This window comes from Manis pentadactyla, chromosome 6 (assembly GCF_030020395.1).
Source record: "Manis pentadactyla isolate mManPen7 chromosome 6, mManPen7.hap1, whole genome shotgun sequence".
In the NCBI taxonomy this organism is placed as follows: domain Eukaryota; kingdom Metazoa; phylum Chordata; class Mammalia; order Pholidota; family Manidae; genus Manis; species Manis pentadactyla.
Genome location: NC_080024.1, coordinates 63,591,228 through 63,613,910, shown reverse-complemented (window position 1 = coordinate 63,613,910; position 22,683 = coordinate 63,591,228). Strand labels below are relative to the sequence as shown.

The 22,683-nt window shown below is 41.3% G+C and overlaps 2 protein-coding genes and 1 long non-coding RNA gene across 7 annotated transcripts in view; 2 read left to right on the top strand and 1 right to left on the bottom strand.

Annotated features, from left to right (window-relative positions):
- Positions 1-8,666, top strand: part of ITGA6 (integrin subunit alpha 6) — a 91,324-nt gene extending 82,658 nt beyond the window's left edge. For 2 of the 3 annotated variants that reach the window (XM_057503905.1, XM_036879142.2), the window contains 2 exons: positions 1,292-1,417; positions 6,623-8,666. In XM_057503905.1, the coding sequence (XP_057359888.1) occupies positions 1,292-1,417; positions 6,623-6,781 (285 nt within the window). In that variant the 3' untranslated portion in view covers positions 6,782-8,666. Of the gene's footprint in view, positions 1-1,291; positions 1,418-4,441; positions 4,572-6,622 lie in introns of all 3 variants that reach the window. The other variant, XM_036879143.2, reaches the window with a different exon arrangement.
- Positions 5,289-21,636, bottom strand: LOC118909051 (uncharacterized). Its single transcript, XR_005023469.2, has 4 exons — positions 21,499-21,636; positions 8,916-8,965; positions 6,582-6,727; positions 5,289-5,455 (listed from the first exon to the last, which is right to left on the bottom strand). It is a non-coding gene; the product is annotated as an uncharacterized LOC118909051 (long non-coding RNA).
- The window catches only part of PDK1 (pyruvate dehydrogenase kinase 1), a 29,269-nt gene continuing 27,529 nt past the window's right edge, over positions 20,944-22,683 (top strand). For 2 of the 3 annotated variants that reach the window (XM_036879144.2, XM_057503907.1), the window contains exon 1: positions 20,944-21,608. In XM_036879144.2, the coding sequence (XP_036735039.2) occupies positions 20,959-21,608 (650 nt within the window). In that variant the 5' untranslated portion in view covers positions 20,944-20,958. The remainder of the gene's footprint in view (positions 21,609-22,683) is intronic. The other variant, XM_036879145.2, reaches the window with a different exon arrangement.

Here is a 22,683-nt window from a genome sequence, read left to right as displayed (position 1 = left end):
CAGATCCGATAAAGGGTTGACATCCAAAATATATTAAGAGCTCATGCACCTCAAGAAACAAAAAGCAAATAATCCAATCAAAAAATGGTCAGAGGAGCTGGACAGTTCTCCAAAGAAGAAATTCAGATGGCCAACAGGCACATGAAAAGATGCTCCACATCACTAGTCATCAGAGAAATGCAAATTAAAACCACAATGAGATATCACCTCCCACCAGTAAGGATCGCCATCATCCAAAAGACAAACAACAAATTTTGGTGAGGATGTGGAGAAAGGGGAACCCTCCTATACTGCTGGTGGGAATGTAAATTAGTTCAGCCATTGTGGAAAGCAGTATAGAGGTTCCTCAAAAAAATCAAAATAGGAATATCTTTGACCCAGGAATTCCACTCCTAGGAATTTACCCTACAAATGTAGCAGCCCAGTTTGAAAAAGACATATGCACCCCTATATATATCGCAGTACTATTCGCAATAGCAAAGAAATGGAAGCAACCTAAGGGTCCATCAGTAGATGAATGGATAAAGAAGAAGTGGTACATACACACAATGGAATATTATTCAGCCATAAGAAGAAAACAAATCCTACCATTTGTAACAACATGGATGGAGCTAGAGGGTACTGTGCTCAGTGAAATAAGCCAGGTAGAGAAAGACAAGTATCAAATGATTTCACTCATCTGTGGAGTATAAGAACAAAGAAAAAATGGAAGGAACAAACAGAAGACTCACAGAACCCAAGAATGGACTAACAGTTACCAAAGGGAAAGGGACTGGGGAGGGTGGGTGGGAAGGGAGGGATAAGGGGGGTGGGGGGAAATAAAGGGGGCTTTATGATTAGCATGTATAATGTGGGGGGGTACAGGGAGGGCTGTGCAAGAGAGAAGATAAGTAGTGATTCTACAACATCTTACTAGGTGGATGAACAGTGACTGTAATGGGGTATGTGGGGGAAACTTGGTGTTGGGGGGAGTCTAGTAAACATAATGTTCCTCATGTAATTGTAGATTAATGATACCAAAAAATAAAAACATAAAAAAAAATAAAAATGAGCTGAACAACAACAACAAAACACAATTCAGTCTTTTCCAGTGCTAGGTAAAGATCTCTAAGAAATTCCTCCTGGAGCAATATTCCATTATTAAAGGAAAGGTCTTGCATCAAAAAGGCCTCTCCTCTGTCCACAGGCTTCATTGTCCAAAATGTGTCTAGAAGCAAAATTAGAACTATAAATTCTTTGTATTGATTCTTATACCAGTTTATAACAATGTTGCTTTCTTTACACCCCTTAGGTTCGTGTGACTGTGTTTCCTTCAAAGACTGTAGCTCAGTATTCAGGAGTACCTTGGTGGGTCATCCTAGTGGCTATTCTTGCTGGGATTTTGATGCTTGCTCTATTAGTATTTTTACTATGGAAGGTAAGTCATATCTGACATTTGAGTTTCATGATATAAACCTTATTTTATGTTTTAAAGTGTGAATTAACACTGATAGTATTACCTTTTTTCATTGCTTTTCCCCAACATGTTATTAAACTTTTCCAACATACAGCAAACTTCAGAATTGTACAGTTGAATACCTGTATATCATCTACCTAATGTTATTTGTTCATTATAATGAGTTTCTTAAATGTATCCATTTTGTTTTTCACATATAACTCAGTGTGTTTGACAAATAACAATTCTAAAAATTTTACAACTTTAGCATTTGCTTCATCTAAGCCAAATTTTTGGGCATCATATTAATCTGAATCTACATCCCTATTTCAGCTTCTGTGAAGAAATGTTCATTAGGGATTGTTACAGTTGCAGCTAGATTAGAAGTAGAACAGCATGAAATTAGTGACTCCACCTCAGGGATGGTCATCATAGCTTATCAAACGTGATGAAGATTTGGGCTCAGTGTGATGTACTTCATTAAAATTTGGTCTTGCAAATACAATTTAACTTCCTACTCTTAAAAAGTCTACATTACAAAAAAGTGCATATGACACAGGTGCATATTTTTTTGCCAAAGTTTATAACTTTTAGATTGTGGATTCTCAGGGAGTAATGGGGGTCCACAATCCCTTATCAACAATTACAAACTACAAAAAACTCTGAAAACTAAAAGTCTATAATAACTTAATTGGCAGCAAAAAACTTCACATCTTAACAGAGGCTATTTATAATCTTTATCCTTTATTATTTAGTATCACTGCAGAAATATCAATATTTTGACTACAGTGGCATTGTGTAGGCAATGTATTACTTTTCTAAAACGTCAAAAATGGATTTCCAAACATGTCTGTTCCAGGATTTTGGATAAAGTATTTTTATGAACCTCAACCAACAATCTGTACAATCAAACCATTCTTACTCTTTTCTTGGATCTGCAAGTATAATGGACAAGGGTTTAGGCTATTCTCACTTTCAAATATTGGGCATTGCTTTTTTGCTTTATTTTTTTCAAGTAACCTCCTTTTGACAGTGAGATAATTTTCTGGTATCCTCCAAATGTGTGACTGAAACTTGGTATCTGCTCATGGCAAGATTCCTTCCTGCAGGGGACATAAGCCAGTCCTGACTACTAAAGGCAGTAGGTTTCTCTGGTTAAGCACAGCCAGCCAATATAGAAGATGCTCTGAAAACTACTTTGGTATCAAAAACTGAATTTGAGGATGGCCTTGCTTTTTGTAAGAGGTCACAAGAACTTCTTAGAGCAGGTATTATGGGCAGTCTTTAATGAGGGGGATACATAGCAGTGGGTTGAGAGTTAAGACATCCAAAGCTATGCCTGGGGAAATCATTTCACCTCCCTGGGGCACTGGTTTGTCTTAACTGTTTAGTATGTGGGTTGGACTAGATGATCTCAATTTTTTTTTTTGAAGTTCTAAAGTATTCATACAAGAGGAACTCTAATCAACTTCTATAGCCCACACATGAAAATCATTATTACTTTATACACTCCTTTCTGAAAAAAGAACTATTTGTTTTTATGTGTTAAAAATCATAGAATTTGAGGTCCAGAAAAGACTACACAGTTCATCCTTTTAAATTGGGTTTTGCACATCCGTGTAAGCACCAATATTAAACTAGGTGGGCAAGGGCCAATATCCCCACTTTCACCAGAGCAGTTCTGATTTTATCTGCTTTAAATATAGCATTCTACATAGGATTTTTAGGGGAGGTAAAGTCCTGTGTGCTGATCCAGTCACATTTATCTTCATGCCCATGGATATTAAGAATGTTGCCAAGTTGGAGGCAGGACTGGGACTCCTGGTTCCTGACTTATTCCTTTTCCCACTTTATTGACTAGCATGAGTTATTGAAAGTTGGCTGGGTGTGTTCACTGTTTTTTGCTTTATTTTTTCAAGTAACCTCCTTTTGACGGTCTGAGATAATTTTCATCGAATTGAGAGTCACAGTTATCAAGATAAATAGTCTAGATCAACACTGCCCAGTAAAATTTTCTGTGAAAATGGAAGTGTTCTGAAGCTGCACTAGTCAACATGGTAGTCACCAGTCCATGTAGCTACTGTGCACTTGGACTACAGCTAGTACAACTGAGGTGTTGACTCTTTAATTTAAATTTGAGTAACTATATGGACAAAGCAGATCTAGATTTTTATCTTCGTGAGGTGCCAGACTAGCTAGCAGAATTTTCTAGGACGGCAGAGAATTATTCAACCAAGTTGTATTTCAAAGGGCAGTTCTGTGGCCCTTATAAACTAAAAAAGTAAATAAAGTTCTCCATTGTTGAATGAAGGAAATTACAGTAGAAAGCAGAATCATACTTTTACACTCCTTTAGAGCGACCTAACCTGAGGAGCATAGGTTCCTACCACTTAAGGGTTACATGGTGATTCAGATTTTGGGGAAGTGACAGCTTAGGACAAACCAGTGCCCCAGGGAGGTGAAATGATTCTTTCGTGATGATATATTTGAATTTATACTGTGATTTACCCCACAAATCCAAAGTATGGCATTTGTTTCATAAAATTTACCATGAAAGGCAGAAAAATACAGTATTTTATTTGGATCTGTGCTAAACTTAAAGTACACTTTAACCTTTGTCTCAGTAAGCTGCAAAAGTTAACCTTTTGCCTGAAGTCCATATTCTCCTGCAAGAAGAAACTACCCAAAGAGCTATAATCAGATGTGTATATATTCTCCCTTTTAGGATGATTTTTGGCCTCAGGATTTCTGTTACAAATAGAAAAATCAATTAGCTGATTAATGTCATCCATATAAATATCTGACCAGAGACACACGGTGCTAGAGCTGGGTGGGGTGACTGTCACAAAATAACATATTGCAGTGGCTGCTCACTTTTGGTTGATCCATAGTAATCTCTTTGTAAACAAACTATAAAATAGAAAATAGGTTCAAATCTGAGATTTTAATTTGTTCGCTCTTATGCACAAAACTGTGAAACTGACTAAATACCTTGCTTCCTTGTAGTGTGGTTTCTTCAAGAGAAATAAGAAAGATCATTATGATGCCACATACCACAAGGCTGAGATCCATGCTCAGCCATCTGATAAAGAGAGGCTTACTTCTGATGCATAGTATTGAGCTACTTCTTTAATTGGTAATTGATCAATGTTTTTTAATTGCTAGCTGTGGGACCTGCTGTGGTTGTGGTGGCTAACTTTAAGAGCAACAGCTTGCTATGTGTGTGTCCCATTAACAGATGTTTCCAAATGTCCACACTGGCTTGCCTTGCTTGGATTTATTTTATTTCATTTCAAGGCTCAGTTTTTCGAAAAATGCACAAAGAATCTTTCATTGCAGGTGAGTTATTTTGTTAGTTGTTAAACATCACCCACAGTGATGAAGAAAACTGCCATATATTTCCACACCAAAGGAGGCTTCAGACCTCCATAGTGTACCTGTTTGCCACATATTGTGAATCTATTATGTAGCATCCCAGTTGGAATTTCAAAGATGCCTTGAGAAGTCACTCCAGATTTCTTTTCCATTTTGGAATTTCCCACAGCTAGAAGCTTGTGTTGACTGCCTAATTAACCTATTGCATGTTGGAAACACTGTGTTTCTTTTGATGAGAAAGCTTCCTCACTGTCATCGTTTTGATCTCCTTGCTATAAAGTGATGGTGGAAGGCTTGGAATGCTTTTATTGCTCAGAAATTGTCTTATGCTACCTAAGCATGCAACTTCCTTTTCCTGCATATCTATTATAGGTCAAAGACCATTGCAACAAACTGACTATTGGCAGGTGGACATTATGGTCAATTTCAGAAGGTTCTTTACCAAAGTGACTTTCAGTATACAAAACTAATATAAAAATGCTCTGGTCAGTTTTTATTTCAGTATGTTGTAATGGAGCTTGACCTTGTTTCATGTTCCCAGATTTTATTCGACCTTGGGTCTCAGTTGATTTTAAGTTCGTGTTTTGCTTCTCTTGTGTGTAAATCCATGGAAACAGGAATTGGCAATGAGTCCATTTTCCATTTCTGTGGGCATAAGAAGATAGAATTACTCCTATAATCCCTCACTGTGGTACTGCTATGATGAATCCCATTTCCTTTCCAGTTTTATATTTTACCTTTGATTTACTCCTTTGATTAAATGGGGGAAAAACCACATTTTTTTAACAGATAAAGGAGTCTAGCAAGTAAAAATGGCCGTAGAACAAAATTTCTTGGTCCATTTTCCTATTAATTTATTGATAACTATGCATATTTTATTTTGCCCCATGACATTTTTATACCATAATATCATTCAACATAAATGTCCTGTTCCTACTGTTACATAATACACATATTAATCATCCATTTCATATACCCTCTTCATCATTTTTTTAAAAATATGTACATTTTATTCATTAAAAAAATCAATCTGATTAAGAAATTTCCAGATAGGTTCTCAGTAAAAACCTACTTTGGATCAGATTGAATAAAAATGAATAAAATACACATTCATTAATACAGTAAATGTCTTCCCTTTTGCAAAACAAGAAATTAGGGGGTGCTCTGAAATTCAATATAGTGATCCTTATCCTAAGTTCTCTGCAGTATATGGTTGATTTTATTGCAGGACACAATTTTATGATTTATTAATTTGGAAGCACAATAGCAAATCCAGGTAGTTTAAATTACCTTCTAGCTAATGAGGGATAGGTACTGTAGCCTTGGAGGAGAGAATATTCTTAAACTGACCCATTTGAACATGGCATATTCAAATAGTAATTTGTAAACTATTTATGACCGTATTTCCATTTTGTTAGTGGGAAAAGGGTATGCAGTATCTTTGGTTTATGGCCTTTAAAAAAGTTCTTTAAAATGACATGCTAATAATCTGAAAATTAGACTTCACATATAAGTACTGATTATAAAAAAAAATGGAAGCACTGTTTCATTAATTCAAATTGTTAGTAAAGAGGTAGCCTACATTGTTATCAAATGTGAAAACAAGAAAAAAGACTTTTCTTTCAGTTTCACAGCGTTTCTATACATCCCCACTGGCTGTTATTTCTTCTTGACCTATTAGTTCCTTCTTAAAAGAACCTACCATTTTCCTTTGTCCAAAGGTAGGCACAGCTGAACAGAAAGCTTAGGCATTCTCCAGTGGTGCACTCACTTTTCTTGAGATTAATTTGTTTCTCTTTCCCCCTTCTTCAGTGTGGATTCTTTAAACGCTCCAGGTACGATGACAGTGTTCCCCGATACCATGCGGTAAGGATCCGGAAGGAAGAGCGCAAGATCAATGATGAAAAATATGATAACCTTGAAAAAAAACAGTGGATCACAAGGTGGAATGAAAATGAAAGCTACTCCTAGGTGGGTGGAGGGGCAGAAAAGCTTCGCAGTACCTATACTGTTTTTTTTTCCCCCAACTCAAATTCAAATGGATTTAAAAGCCTGTTCAGTACCTGAATATTGAGTTCAGCCAGACTACATACAGTATGAACCTACAGTTTTAACTATGGATATTGTTATGTGGCCCGAGGTTCTGTTTTGCACAGTCAAATTTCAGACTATTGGAATGGATTTTTTCTTTAACTGCCTTAATTTAACTTCCCAGTTTGCCTTTGTCTTTGTCGTTCATGGCTGACTCCCCTGTGCTGGGGAAGGGCTTGCCGCCTGCACCCAGTCACTGCGCTCCCAGAATGGCCGTCCCCACCCTCAGCACTGCCCTTGTGAACACTCTTCCCAGAGGACTGGAGACCTACCCATTAACTGTCCTGCGTCTCAAGACTCTGCCGTCAGGGTAACTGTGTCTCAATGTAAAGTGCTTTCTTAAATGTGCAATAGAAGGTAATGTTGCCATCCCGTGATCTTCCTACATTTCGTAGATGTGTGAATACTTGTTCACACCAAATACATACAGGTTTCATTCCTCCTTCTCACCAAAACACACAGGTGCAAGAGACTTGAACGCTAGTTAAACTTATTTGTATATGGTATTTATTTTTTATAAATCATTTTGTTATTGACTAACAGGCCAAAGATTCTCCAGTTTACACTTTAGGTTGGATTAAACAGTCAAATTAGAATATGGAAGTCACTGGTTTGACCTAACCTATTTACTGCAAAAAAGAATATTCTTTATAAATATACCAGAGAGCTGTTATAAATTACAGATAAGTTATTAAGACATCACCCTTCACGACAGTCCTCACCTCCTCCCTCCAACCCAAAAGGTTTAAAAAATAGGATTTATCCATAAGATGTTTAATTCTTACCAGACATCGGGTATTTTTTAGGTTAGAGCCCTGTGTGATTTCTGAATTTCATGCTGTAACAATCAGGAGCTCTTAGAAATAATGGTGTGTTTGTTGAACTTCAGTGCTGTTTAGTTGCTGCTGCAAATACTATATCTTCAGGACTTGAAGGAAATGGTGAGTGCCCATGGTGGACCCGAACCGATCCGGTAAAAGACTACTGAGTCACATAGAACATCATGGCTTTTAAGTTTTTAAATGTTCTTGGAATCATTTAATCAGTGAGTTGATGTGCTGTTTTTTGTTCTGTTTCCCCCCCACATATGGGCCCCTGAAACCACTTTGGGACTGCTCCAACAAGAACTTTTAATTGTTTAATTGTAAAAATGAAGGTGGTGGGGAGGCAGACATTCTATACATTAAATAGACATTGAATAGATATGAGGGCTGAATTTCAATTATTGCATTTCCAAATGTTAAGCTATATGAGGAGCAACAGCAAACGGGCTAATTTGGATATAGTATAAGCAGTGTCTCAGCCACAGCTGCATGTGCCGTTTTGCTTTGGAGGGTTTTTCTTTTTTTTCCAGAAATCTTACTGCCCTTAAGATACTTAGGACATTTAGTTGTACTTTGGTATGTTCATGCACAAAAATTTCTCCAAGATAGGTCATAACAGTGTTTAAAATCTCAGTTCTATAAGTAACTTGGAGCCTACTGCACTGGCTCTACAGGTTGCTAAGAAGCTGGTATTGTGAAAGTGCTTATAGATCTCTGTTATAAAAACAAATGTCCTGAAAAGTGGGGAGTGGGTGGTCCAACAACAGAAACAAGAATGTAGTGGTTTTTAAATTTAAACATGTCATCTCAAGTCAAATCACTGGTCTGTTTGCCTTTGATACATTTTTATACTAACTAGCATTATAAAATTATTTCATGGTTAGAAAATACCTGTGGATATCTGTATGGAAGTGTGAAATAAATTTTTTTATGAAAGTGTTCATTGCTTAGTAACAGCATTACATATGTGAAACGAACTCTAAAATTATGAATAACCTGAGCTGCCTTTATTTCATCAAACCAAACAAGTTTTTGATGTTGTTATTCTTAGTGTCCCATATGATCTCAGATCAGCCAAAGGTATTAGTGCCCAACTGCAATGTAAATGTGATCAGGTTTGTTTTCTTTTTGGCTCTACCATTTAGTTGACACTCAAATGATCTTAAAGATGATTTACTCAAGATACTTACAAATTGAGAGAGATCTGTTCATGCTGATTCATCTGCTTCAAAGGCTATGCCTGGGAAGGACAGGGTATTATACTTAGTAGTGGTGCCAGGGCATGAAGCATAAAAGTTCTTATGGTTAAGCTGCTTTCTCCCTAGAACACATTTTGGATGTGAGAGCAGCCCAGCAGTGACGTGTCATTATATTGGTCTCTAAGACTGATTTCGTAGAATTGATTGATCAGAAAATATTTGCTTTACCTCAGGAATTTTAGATTTTTATGGAACTTCTCTAGCTGAATTATTACAATAAATGAAAATAAGGCATGTATATAGTGTCCCCTGGACTGAATAAATTTCCCATGTAAAGTGTATTGTTACCATCCAAAAACATGTATGACTGGTACTTTTTAATGACGTGACTGTGACTTCTTTTTAGCCACAGTCTCACCTTGTAGGTATATCCAGGTTAAGTCACTACAGCAATGTGTAATCACTATAACCCCTGAGAGTGTCACTAGCTGTGGCCTGGCCATGGCTATGGCATAAGTGACCTGGGCTGGAGTGCAGGGCCGTGCTTTATGTGACTCCCGTGGTTCTTCCCGTCTCTCTCTCAAAAAAATCACACAGGAAAGCCTTGGAGTGATAGTGGTATGGCTGACACTTCAGTACCAGTTGTCTATTACTTGCCACACCCTCACAGTGGGTCATGCAATCATGGCTTATGGTCATGTCCTTCTGGTTGAGAATATTTTAGAATGTGAGGCAGATGTAGATGGGAAATGCTTTCAATTTTCCAAACCAGAGAAGTAAGGAAAAGACTGAGATTACTACCGTAAATAAAAACATCTTAATGAAAAAACTGATTTCTAGGATGCTAACCCCTGATAGGACAATGGACAATGTGGAAAAAGACACACTGGAATTGACTGGTTTCAAAGGAGGAAACGAGTTAAAATGCTGTAGGTGACTGGGTTCCACATAAATCCATCCTCAGGCCTGAGAGAATGGGAATGTGGAAGAGTAGTTGTATGCTATCCAAGCTGACGAAAGGCAGCTTTATAGAAGAGAATGAACAATGATGTCCGAAGAATGGCTACTGCAAAGAAATGTGGACATCTGCTATTCCAGTAGTTCCTGACTATAGCCAAAGGGCAAGTGTTTTCTTTCCCTCTAGTACCTTACAAAGCATGTTTGCTGACTGAGAAGACACTGGATCCAGCCATTAGAATGTGGGAATCCCATATACCAGTGTCTGAGGCCAGGTCTGCAGAGGTGTTATCAACAGACCTATCTAGAAGGGAAGTTACAAAGTAATTCACAGTTAAGCCCTCTAAGTGAATGTATAAAGCAAATCAGAGTGAGAAAAGTGTCCTAGTTCAGTGCAAGCATGGACCAAGTGCCACCAAGGACAACACTAACCAGGTAAGAGCTGATGATTACCCTGGAAAGAATTTCCGTGGCAGCACAGCTCAAGTGCCTCGGTCTGCCCTTCGCCCCTACCCTGGCCATCTCAGCTTGTGCCGGGGGCATAGAAATGGGCGGAGACAGATGCTTATTATCAGAGATTAGATAAAATTTCTCACATGCTATTCTTCTAAAATATCCACAACAAATCCCAAGAAACTACAGGGATAGATTGCGCTTGCTCTGGTTATCCAGGAGCCTAGCAGACAAATATTCAATTCACCAAACCAAGCTAGACAGACCTGAGTGTTCTCTTAAGATCCTGTCATTGTGAAATGGAGATTGTTTCCAATTAGAAATAAAATTTCTAGGGATGGTTACTAGTCTCTGGGGATATACATACAAATAAGATCTGGCTTTGACCTTTTATAGGAAGCAACACGAAGGAGCCTGAATCCACTTCCTCCCAGGTATGCACAGAATCTATACCTACAAACACAGCAGTTCCTTCTGAAAAGAACTGAGGGTGGAATGAAGAGCTGCTGCACACAGGGATAGACCACATTAAGAAAATGGCAGGAGAGATGGAGACAAAATAATGGTGGGAGCCCCATCCCCAGTGCTGTGACCTGCAGCACAGAGGGACATCAGTGAGGGAGCTGCGAGTGGACTCACCTACCCTTGGGTACAGAAAAGACCCTACAGTTCAACAGGCAACTAGACTATGTGGAAGAAGCTGATTTTCAGAACTAGAGCACCTGCCAAATAGCAGGAAAACTGCTAGAACTCTAACTGGGAAACATTTATGTTTCCCTCCACCCCACCCCAAACAGTGACAGCAGTGACAAAACCAGGGTCTGGAGGCCCGCACTAGCTCCAAATGTACCTTGAGACAGCCCCACCACATACCCCCCAAAACTCAAAAGTGCCTGCCCATGAGCCAGCAGTCCCACCAAGGTGGCACCAGTATGGCACACAGTCTCCACCCACCCACACCAAATCAGTAGGAAGAAGTAAAACTGTCACTATTTGCAGATGACATGACATTATATATAGAAACCCCTAAAGGCTTCACCAAAAAACTATCCGAATTAATCAGTAAAGTTGCAGGATACAAAATCAATATACAGAAGTTTGTTGTGTTTCTATATACAAACAACAAACTAGCAGAGAAAATAAGAAATCAGTTCCATTTATATTTACACCAAAAAGAAGAGGTGAAACACTTGTACACTGAAAACTATAAGAACATTTATGAAAGAAACTGAAGATGATACAAATAAATGGGAAGATATTTTATGCTCATGGAAAGGAAGAATTAAATGTTAAAATGGCCATACTACCCAAAGCAATCTACTGATTCAGTGCAATCCCTATCAAAACACTAATGGCATTTTTCACAGAACTGGATAAAATAATCCCAAAATTTGTATGGAATCACAAAAGGACCCATATAGCCAAAGCAATCTTGAGGAAGAAGAACAAAGCTGGAGGTATCATGCTCCCTATTTTCAAACTATACTACAAAGCTACAGTAATCAAAACAATGTGGCACTGGCACAATAGACAGATCAATGGAACAGAATAGAGAACCCAGAAATAAACCAACCCTTATATGGTCAATACAGGACAAAGAAGGTAAGTCTATACAATGGGGAAGAGTCTCTTCAGTAAATGGTGCTGGGAAAACCAGACAGCTACATGAAAAAGAATGAAACTGGATCACTGTCTTACACTTTGCACAAAAATAAAGCTCAAAATGGATTAAAGGCCTAAATATAAGATCTGAAACGATTAAACTAAAAGAAAACAGGCAATAAATTCGTGAACATTGGCATTAATTTCTTTCTGGATCTGTCTCCCCAGGCAAAGGAAGCAAAAATGAAAATAAGTGGAATTATGTCAAACTAAAAAGTTTCTGCAAAAGAAGCCATCAACAAAATAAAAAGGCAACTGGGGGATATATTTGCAAATGATATATCCGATAAAGAGTTAATATTCAAAATAGATAAACTAACACCAAAAACCCACAAATACTCTGATTAAAAAATGGACAGAGGATCTGAATTGACATTTTTCCAAAGACGACATCCAGATGGCAAATAGACACACGGAAAGTGCTCAACATCACTTATCAGGGAAATGCAAATCAGAACCACAATTGAGGTAACACCTCAAACTAGTCAGAATGGCTAAATAACAAGATAGTAAATATGTGTTGATAAGGATGTGGAGAAAAGGGAACGCTTATACACTGATGGCGGGAATGGAAAGCACTATGGAGGTTCACTCAAAAAATTAGAGATAAATACCATATGACCCAGTGATTCCACTTAATGGGAATTTAACCAGAGAAAACAAAAACAAAAAACAGAACAACACATGCACACCTATGTTCACTGCAACATCGTTTACAATAGCCAAGATATGGAAGCAACTTAAGTGTCTATCGATATATGAATGGACGAAGAAGTTACACATGTACACAACTGAATATTACTCAGCCATAAAAAGAATGTTGCCATTTGTGAAAACATGGGTTGACTTAAAAGGGTATTATGCTTAGTGAAATAAGGCATGCAGAGAAAGACAAATACCATATGGTTTCACCTATATTTGAATCTAAGAAACAGATAAAATAGAGACTCCTAAACACGGAGAACAAACTGGTGGTTGCCACGGGGGATGGGCAAAATAGGTGAAGGGGACTGTCTTGCCAATGGGTTTCAGACCCGGACAAGTTAACTACGGATTCGGTGAGACCAAAGAAATAACAGTGGAATGTTCTTGGGGTGGAAGGGTCTCTAACCAACTTTATTCCCACGGTAACAGGTGAATCTCTAGAATCCCACCCACTCAGAGCCAGTCTCCATGCACGAAGCTGGTCTCTGTCTCTGGACCTCTCCACCCCTGCAGCCGTCTCAGTCTCTGTCCTTGGCACTACCACTACTCCAGCCTCTGCTCTCCTGCAGCCTTGCAGCCATGCCACCGTGTCGTGCAAAGCACTGGGTGGAGCTCTTTATATAGAGTTAATAATGACGTATTGTCCATGTGTGTAGTGAGCTAGCCAACCAGGGCCAGGTGAGAATCCTAGCCATAGGGAACTTTTCTTTATTCACAGGGATAAAGAAAAACAAACTTCCAATTATAAAATAAAGTCATGGGGATGAAAAGGAAAACACAGGGAATATAGTCAATAATTTTGTATGGTGACAGCTAACACACTTACAGTAACAAGCATTTCATAATGTATATAATTGTTGAATCACTGTTGTACACCTGAAACTAATATAATACTGTCTATCAACTATACTTCAATAAAAAAAATAAGACAGACGGTACTGATAAATACAGGTGAATTCACTTACAAGTAAAATGCACTGAGATTGAGACTGCTTTAGAGGTCGTTGGATGGCCTGAACATTTATGGTCAGGTATCAGCACTTGGAAATTCCTCATTTCTGCTTGTAGTTCTTCGTCTGCACCAGTAACAAAACCTGAGGAGATAGAGGCGTATTTGCAATAAAAAGGGAGGCAAGTGAGCTGGGTGGGAATAGCCAGATTTGAGTCAGACTGCTGGGGTGTGAGTTAGCTTCACCTCTTAGAATATAACTGGTGAGTGGCTGACATGTCTGTACCACTTCAGACAGTTCAGTTTCTTCGGCTGTAAAATAGGATTAATAATAGTACCCATCTCATAGGTTCTTGTAAGGAGCAAATGAGATGATCTGTAAGTGCTCATTAAATGTTAGCTATTTTTACAATTACACTTGTTATGTAGAAGCATAAAATGTTACAATAGGAAGGAAGCATGGAAATCTAGTTCTATTTCCTCATTTCACAGGTGAAGAAACAGTTTACTTTTATTGCCACTGATGTTTGTCTCTTCACTCTTCAGTGTCTCTCATACCCCATGACTTACGAGTGGGTGTTAGAGCTACTACGTGCAAGCTAGTACCCTTATTAACTAACTAGAAAACACTGTGAATCTAACCTATAAATGTAACTAGCTTAGCAACATAGGTAATTTTGTACAAGATTGACCTTATTTCTATTTTAAATTGTCTCAGCCCTTATTACAATGACCATAATGCAGGTTTGGGTTGGGGCAGACACAGAAAGTCAGTGTGTAGGCATCTTGAAACTGTTAAGTCCTGACTCTTCATTTTTTTTTTTGTCTTTAATGGAAGAGTGTATGTAAAAAAGAGCAGACTCTCTTTTTTGAACCGTTTCTAAGTTCTACACACACACTGTCAATTCTCTGGTTCCCTTAAGTGGAAGGTGCACTGCAGTTTTCTACTGCTAGGCAGAAGAAGCAATACTCAGAGAGCCCACCCTGTGCTTGAGTTAAATCATGTATATTAAGCTAGAGTTTATCATCGGAAGAAGTGTGAAAACTCCCCACTTCTCCCTCCAACATGTCACAATGCATTGACTAAAAGACCTGTTAAAGGCAAAAAAAAAATACGCTTTTCCCTAGGAACACTGGGGCCTGTTGATTTCAAAGTGTCACCAAATTGTTGACAGAAATGAAGTCCTAGGGCTCTTCCCTATCTAAGGAAACCCCATGTGGTTAGAAAGTCTTAACAGAGTGCTTAAGAGCAGCCCTCTTTGTCCTTTAGCACACCCAAGAACCACTGAGGGCTTGTTTGGGTGCAGTTCTGATTCAGGCAGTCTAGGGCACCGAGTCATTTTTTAACAAGCTCCCGGTGCTGCGTGCAGCTGGTCCATGGGTTACATTTTGGGTAGTAAGGGTCACTGGAGTCTGTCTTCATTTAAGTTACTTCTCTGCCACTTACTACTTGTGTGACTTTGGGCAAGCTTACTAGCCCTTAATGGTTTAATTTTCTGTAAAATGGTATATGGAATAATCAGAATTATAGCCTCGGCTTCTAGGAAATAGGCACCATCCAACTCACATCTACACAACTTCCAACCTCCTAATATCCTCAACCAGTGGATAAAGAGCCATCACAGCACATTTTAGATTTTGTTACATCTGAGTATATAGCTTTTAGTTTTGACAGGATAGATGACAGTAGTCTTAGACTACTCTTGTGGGCCATGCCTCCTCTGCTAGAAGCAAAATCCCATTACAGTGAATACCATTACACCTGAAAGGGAACCAAAATGCCTGTTACAACAGCTGACCCACAGAAGCATATGTTGGTTTGGTTACAGTGACTTCTTTAAGTTAGTAACAAAACAAAAAGATTGAAATATACAGTTCAGGCTGATTCTAAGGGTTAAGTTTTTGCCATTTGCCATTTCCTTTCTCAAGCAGCAACTATCCTTCAATTTTCCTTTGTACATTCACAGCACAAACAACCCAACTATACCTGCCAGAAAACAAACAAAAATAAATGGAAAGAACACCTAAGCCTTGGGGGCAGATCCCTGTGGATTGGCTTGCTCAACCTCTATTCTAGTAGGAAGACCTGAAAAGCTAAAAACTTCTTCCAGATGCCCTTGCAGCTAGGACTTTACATATGAATTAGATTTTGTGAATTGCATGCCTTTATTTGAGATCTGAAAGGTGGACTAATGGTGGGTATTTCTACCAGCAAGCATGGTTGTGGACACTTAAGGTTCAGTATTGTGTCTTCTAGCTTTCTGAGTATCAGAGAATGATTAACTGGTGGTGTCCTCCTAATCCCTTTTCCTGACTATGGAATGAAGCTACAAGTAGTTGCCTTTAACTCAATTTCCAGTGACTACCCCAGAGATCTCCAGGTGGGTCATTATTCTAGAGATTATCTTCAGAGCCCCAGCCTAGGCCCCATTTATTCTTTTTTTAGTCTCCTGAATTAAATCCCTTCATGCCAATATCTCAAGTGGTTTCTGTTTTATGCACTGATCCTGACTGATATGGTCACTTACCCCCCAAAATGCTAAAAGATCTAGGAAATTGAAAGAGAAAATAGGAAATACCTGCCTTCTTCCAGTTAATGCTGGATTCAGAATACTTTTACTGCCTTTAAGATCAGCTTGATTCTCTAAGACTTATATTCAATAACTTCATATCAAGGTGAATTTTGGTTCCTCATTTTTCCAAATCTCCTCTAAGAGAGGCTGGTAATACCTATGTACATCACTTGATTTAAAACAGTCAGGGAGAGAGGTCCAAGTTGGCTGCACAGAATGAGTCTGAACCCACTTCCACCTACACACTGAATCTACTGTACCTACACACAGAGCAGTTCCTCCGAGGAAGTACCAAGGCCTGAGTGAACACCTCCTGCAATGAGGGCTACAAAGACCAGACTGAAAAAACAGCAGAAGAGACATAGTGATGGTGGGGAACCTTAGCCACAAATGCTGTGAACTGCTATAAGGAGGGATGTCACTGAGGGACTGGAACAAGGATTTGCCTGCCTGAGGACATGGGGAAAAAACCTGTGATTTCAGGGGCAACTAGACTTCAAGTGAAGGAAGCTGATTTTGAGAACTAAAGCATCCACAGATGGCAGAGGGACTGTCAGAACTCTCTGGGATAGGATGTGCTAATGAGCACCATTATTTATGGTCCCCCTGCACATTAATAGTGCAGACACATATGAGCTCCAAACTCAACTGAAGTTGGCTCGCACCTGCACCAAAGACACCCCCACTGGTGATCTGGCAGTCCCACCAAGACAGCACTAGAGTGGTGCTCACATGGATTTTCCCTTGTCCACCTGGGAGACCCCGAAACACCACCCCTCTGCTGAAGCCACAGCTGCCACACATCCAGGAGCCCCCTGACCATACCCCTCTACAACCAACCACCACTGTGATGATCTGGGAGACCCCTGAACAGTGCCCATTTGCCCCTGGCTGTGTCACCAGTCCAGATCCAGCCAACACCCACACAGGAGACTAGCAGACCATGCTCCCAGCTGCCCTAACCAGTGTGGGCCCAGCTGGCATCAACACAAGAGACCAAAGACCATGCCCCTCCATCCACAGCCACCCTGCCAGTGCAGCCCTGGACCAGTGCCCACACAAAGGCTCTCTAGATCATGTCCTGGGAGCCACAGCACCAAGACACCCTGGGCCATGTCCACCCAGCCTCCAGCTAGCCAGCCAAAACAAGCAAGAACACACACTCTATCTAGGGGACATTCCTATGCAAAGCCCTGACTTCAAGATTAGGAGAGGTAGTCCTATCATCTAACCATAGAAATAAACAGAAAATCAAGCAAAGTGAGGAGACAGAAGAATATGCTCAAAACAAAAGAACAAGTAAAAACTTCAGAAAGTATAGTGCTGTTAGAATGCGTTCAAATACAGGTGACTACCAACGTAACAGACTGCTATATATTTAGGATGTCATATATGAACCCCATGGCAACAAAAAACAAAAAATAGATATACAAAAAATAAAGAGAAATGATCCAACCAAAATACTAAAGAAAGGCATCACATACAAGGGCAGTTAGCAAGAGAAGAAGAAAGGATCAGACATGAACAAAAACCACAAAACATTTAACAAAATGGATGCAGAGAAAGGGGAGCCCTCCTACACTGTTGGAAGGGAGATTAGTTCAACCATTGTGGAAAGCAATATGGAGGTTCCTCAAAAAACTAAAAATAGAAATACCATTTGACCCAGGAATTCCACTCCTAGGAATTTACCCAAAGGAAACAAGATACCTGTTTCAAAAGACACATTTATCACAGCACTATTTACAATAGCCAAGGTATGGAAGCAACCCAAGTGTCCATCAGTAGATGAATGGATAACGAAGAGGTGGTACATATACACAATGGAATATTATTCAGCCATAAGAAGTAAACAAATCCTACCATTTGCAACAACATGGATGGAGCTGGAGGATATTATGCTCAGTGAAATAAGCCAGGTGGAGAAAGACAAGTATCAAATGATTTCCCTCATTTGTGGAGTATAACAACGAAGCAAAACTAAAGGAACAAAACAGCAGCAGACTCAGACTCCAAAAAGGGATTAGCGGTTACCAAAGGGTTGGGAGCTGGATGGGGAAGGAGGGAGAAGGGGATTAAGGGGCATTATAATTAATACACGTAATTTAGGTAGATCACGGGGAAGGCAGTACAGCATGGAGAAGACAAGTAATGACTCTATAGCATTTTACTATGCTGAAAGTGACTAGAATGGGTGGGTGGGTGAGGACTTATAACAATATGGGTGAATGTTGAAACCACAATGTTGCTCTTGCGAAACATTAAGATTGTATAGCAATGATACTTAATTTTAAAAATGTGGGAAACTGATGTGGACAGACGTGGGCTGGCATCAAGGTTTTTCTCCTTTCTGTGTAACTGAGTTGCTTGTCTCCAATGACTATGGCTCTTTCTTTTACTGAGCACCTTTTATGGTATAGGCACTAACCAGTGAAATAGTTATTTTACAGAGGAGAATGCTGAGGCTATGTAAATAGTGGAGAGAACGTGTGTTTAAGTTAGACCAATGGCAAATCTAGGCAGGAAATTGAGGAAATCCCTACATGATAATTTACATTTTTTTGTGAAGAAGGAGGCACCACATAGCTGAAGCTAAGGAGAAAGGTGACCAACTGTCCAGTTGGCATGGTATCATGTCAGTACCTACAGGGTCAAAGTCTAATAGACAGCCCAGTTGTCAGCACAGACAACTAAGGGGGAAGGCTCCTGGGTGACCATGAGCCATACTGCCCACAACTCACCATTGGCTGCCCTTCCCCTCTCCATCTTCCATCAATATTGTCTCAGTCTTAGGATAGAAAGCCTCAGCCCTCCATTTTGGGGGATGCCCACGACTGGAGCCATCTGTGTACCAAGCATTTTCAGGTATAGAGGCTTTTCCCTCCTGATAAGGAGTCTCGGCTACCAGTGGCTCAAAATCAAGTTCTTCCTGCCTTCCACTGGTATATGTCACTGGCCCCCATAAGCATTGGAGTTCTCCACTTAACGGGCTATTGGAAAGGGCACTATGCTGCTAAAAAGCTGCTGTAAATACGTGCCTTGCTTGGCCAGTGTAGACATCTATGTCATGTCACTCTTGGGGGTTGTCTCGTCAGGTAAATCTTCAGTTATCCCAGAAGCAGTCATAGACAAGGCCCAGGCTTTCCCCACCACTGCCACTGTATTACAAGAGTTTTTGGATAGCTTTTGTACTACTGGACAGTGTTTATCCTGCACTTGGCACATATTCTGAAGCCCTTATACCGGCTGGTACAAAAGAGCATCAGGTGGGGCTGGGATGAGACATGTGCAGCGGCTTTTACTGCTGCTAAGTGAGCAGTCAGGGCTGTACAGGCCTTGAATGTAATGGACTCATCAAGGCCCTGTGAGCTAGATGTTCATGTAATCGAGGATGATTATGGATGGGGTCTTTGGCAGTGGTTTGTATGGACATGCCAACCTATTGGATTCTGATCACAACTATGGAAAGGGGCAGAGATCCAGTACACCTTAACAGAGAAACAACTGGCTGCTGTGTACCATGCCGTGCTGGCTATGGAGTCCATCACTGGAACAGCTCCAACCATCGCGGGGTGGGTGAGAGACTGGATCCAAAGGCTACAGAGTGGAGAAACCCATTGAATAAGCCATGTAAAGAAGTTCAGAACAACCAAATACTTAACTTCAAAGATTTGTCTCCCTACAATTTCCACCTACAAGTCTTCTATCTGCTGTGCAGGCCATTCAGAACAAACCTAATCCTTCATTCACTACACAGGTTTTCTAATATTTGAAGATACGGTATATAATTCTTCTACCATATTGGACCCTATAACAAATGCTTTGCAAAAGCAGGCAGATCTGAAAGGGATCCTATCTGAATTGCATTTGGCTTTACTTCCAGCCACGTAGAACATTACCTGGTACCTATAGTAGGCATTCAACAAACATTCATAGAATGGATGAAGGCAGGCCAGACTGGGAGGGTACAGAGAATGGATGGTCGGGCAGGAGATTACTTTCTCTATATATCTCAGTGTTAGATTCATACTGTTCCCCGTAAGATATTTTTACCAAAATTTTAATTGCCACATTAACATACCTGAAAAAAGAGGTACCACTTCTGGAGCACATGTTTAAGTGCAGCATCCACTCCATTCCCTCAACTACTTACACTGTTTCCACATGGTTAATGTTCTTCACACTAAACTTTTGGGACTAATACACCCTAAAAGGAGACTCTCTCATCTCACTCTATACAGATCTTATTTTCATATAACCCAAGATGGACAACCATGGAGAAATGAAGTGTTACTCTATACCAGTTATTGTGGATATATATAATAGACTACTCATGGAAAAGTAATTCTGTTGCACCTAAGACATACCAAAGCTATATGAAGTGGATATATGAAGTGGCAGTGGAGATTTTCACAAGACTGTGGCCTTTGCAGCCCTGTGGTCTCGTCTTGTATTCACTACTTAGAAACCTGGAAAGGATGGAGCAGCCAAACTGCGATGCTAAGACAGAGAGAAGGGCAGTCGGAGAGGAGGGACCCCTTAAATACAGTGCGGATTCTGCAGCAAGCTGGGCCACCAACCGTCCTCCCTGGGACCGCAGCTGCTGCTACTATGAGGATCGCTATCACTTAGCAGTCCTCGGTGCTCACCGATTTACAAACCACTGCTGGGCAAAGGTTGGCTCCTGAAGCCCTCTGGGGCTTAAGTTCCCTCATCTGCAGTAAGTGGGGCTAGAATGGCAGACGACGGTTCCTGCACCCGCGCTCCCAGCAGGACCTCGTGTTGCGCGGAAGTGGAGCGCGGCCCGCTCGTGGAGCCTATTGGCCGAAGCCGGCAGGGCAGAGGAGGCAGGAAGGTGACGATTTGTTTCAAAAAGGCGAGGTTAGGGGGCGTAGCACAATGCGAGCGGAACCTAGCGGCCCACTGCGCTTCCGGCAGGCGGCGGGGAAGGCGGCCCAGGCCCAGGGGGCGGCCCGAGCCGCCTGGCCTCGCGGCCCAGTGGGAGGTGCCCGGGGCCGGCCTGGCGCCCGCCCCCCGCGCTCGCCCGGGCCCTCCCGGCCGCGCTCCTTGGGTCCCGCCCAGCGGCGCTGACAGCCGCTCCCCGCCCCCGAGGCCGCCACGTCCCTCACGTAGGGCCCTGCAGAGGCGCGGAGCGGCGACCTGGCGCCGGAGCTCCGGCTCCTCCGGCGGAGCTCGGCATGAGGCTGGCGCGGCTGCTGCGCGGAACCGCCTCGGCCGGCCCGGGCCCCCGGGGGCGCGCCAGCCGCGGCCTCACCTCGGACTCCGGCTCCGGCCCGGCGCCGGAGCTCGGCATTCCGGGCCAGGTGGACTTCTACGCGCGCTTCTCGCCGTCGCCGCTCTCCATGAAGCAGTTCCTGGACTTCGGTGAGTGCGGCCGGGCGCCGGGCCTTGGTGCGCGGCTGCGACCGCTGACCCCGGCCGAGGCGCGCAGGTCCCGGCGCCCCTCTCCTCCCCCCTAACATCGCCGCCGCGGCGCCTGAGCTGCCCCTTCCGCCCTCGCGCGCGGAGTTTTCAGCTCTGCGGGTGCGGGCGCTGGTAGGCCGGGTAAATAACAGGGGGCACGTGCCTTTTTATCACGACTGTTGAAAAACAAGCCCGGAGGGCCGCCGGCAGGATGACCTCCCGCCTTTGAGCGCACGAGTGCAGATCCGCGCTCGCTGCCAGGCCCTTGCTGGAGAACCGTGCTCGGGAGACCCGCAAGTGTGTGGACACCCGGGAGTCGTGTTCGGATTGTGCAGTGCTGATAAGTGCTCAGTTTTGCATACAATGATTGCATAAAATTGGCGTGATGATAGGGGAAGCAGGTTGAACAAGTGTTTTATAGAATGTTTCTCTTGCCACTTGCGTAAGACTGTTTCCACCAACAGCACGTTCATTTCTTGAGCAGCAAGTAAGTCTTGAGCACATGTAAAGTGCTTGAATAAAAGTGGCTGTGGAAGTTTTTCACATTTCACCCCTTTGGAAGCGGTGATTCACTTTCTTCATCCTGATCGTGCTTATTGGTTTTCTCTAGAAAGGATGCAAAGTTAGGCATTTAACTGACTTTTCAGATGGGCCACTGAGGGAAAAAGGGAAAACTAACACAGTAATAAAATTTGAGTAGAAGAAAGTTTTCTTCTGCATTGAGAGTGTTGTTAAGTCACTAACGGATCACTAGTGGGCTTCAAAGATAGCAGCTTGCTGGCAATTTATCTAAAAATTGTGGTTTACTGTGGCATTTTTTTTAGGCTCACAGCCCTCGGTTTTTATTTCTACTTTAAAATGACTCATGTGGTGAAGGGATGATTTGCCCTCATTGACCAGAATGCCATTAAATTTTCACAAGAAAATGTTTTCCTTTAATACCGTAAATCCTGCTATCGACAATCTAATTTTTGCTAAGGTTGTCTCTTGCTATTTTAGAAAGATTAAATTAGTGAATACAAATGCATTGCTGAAA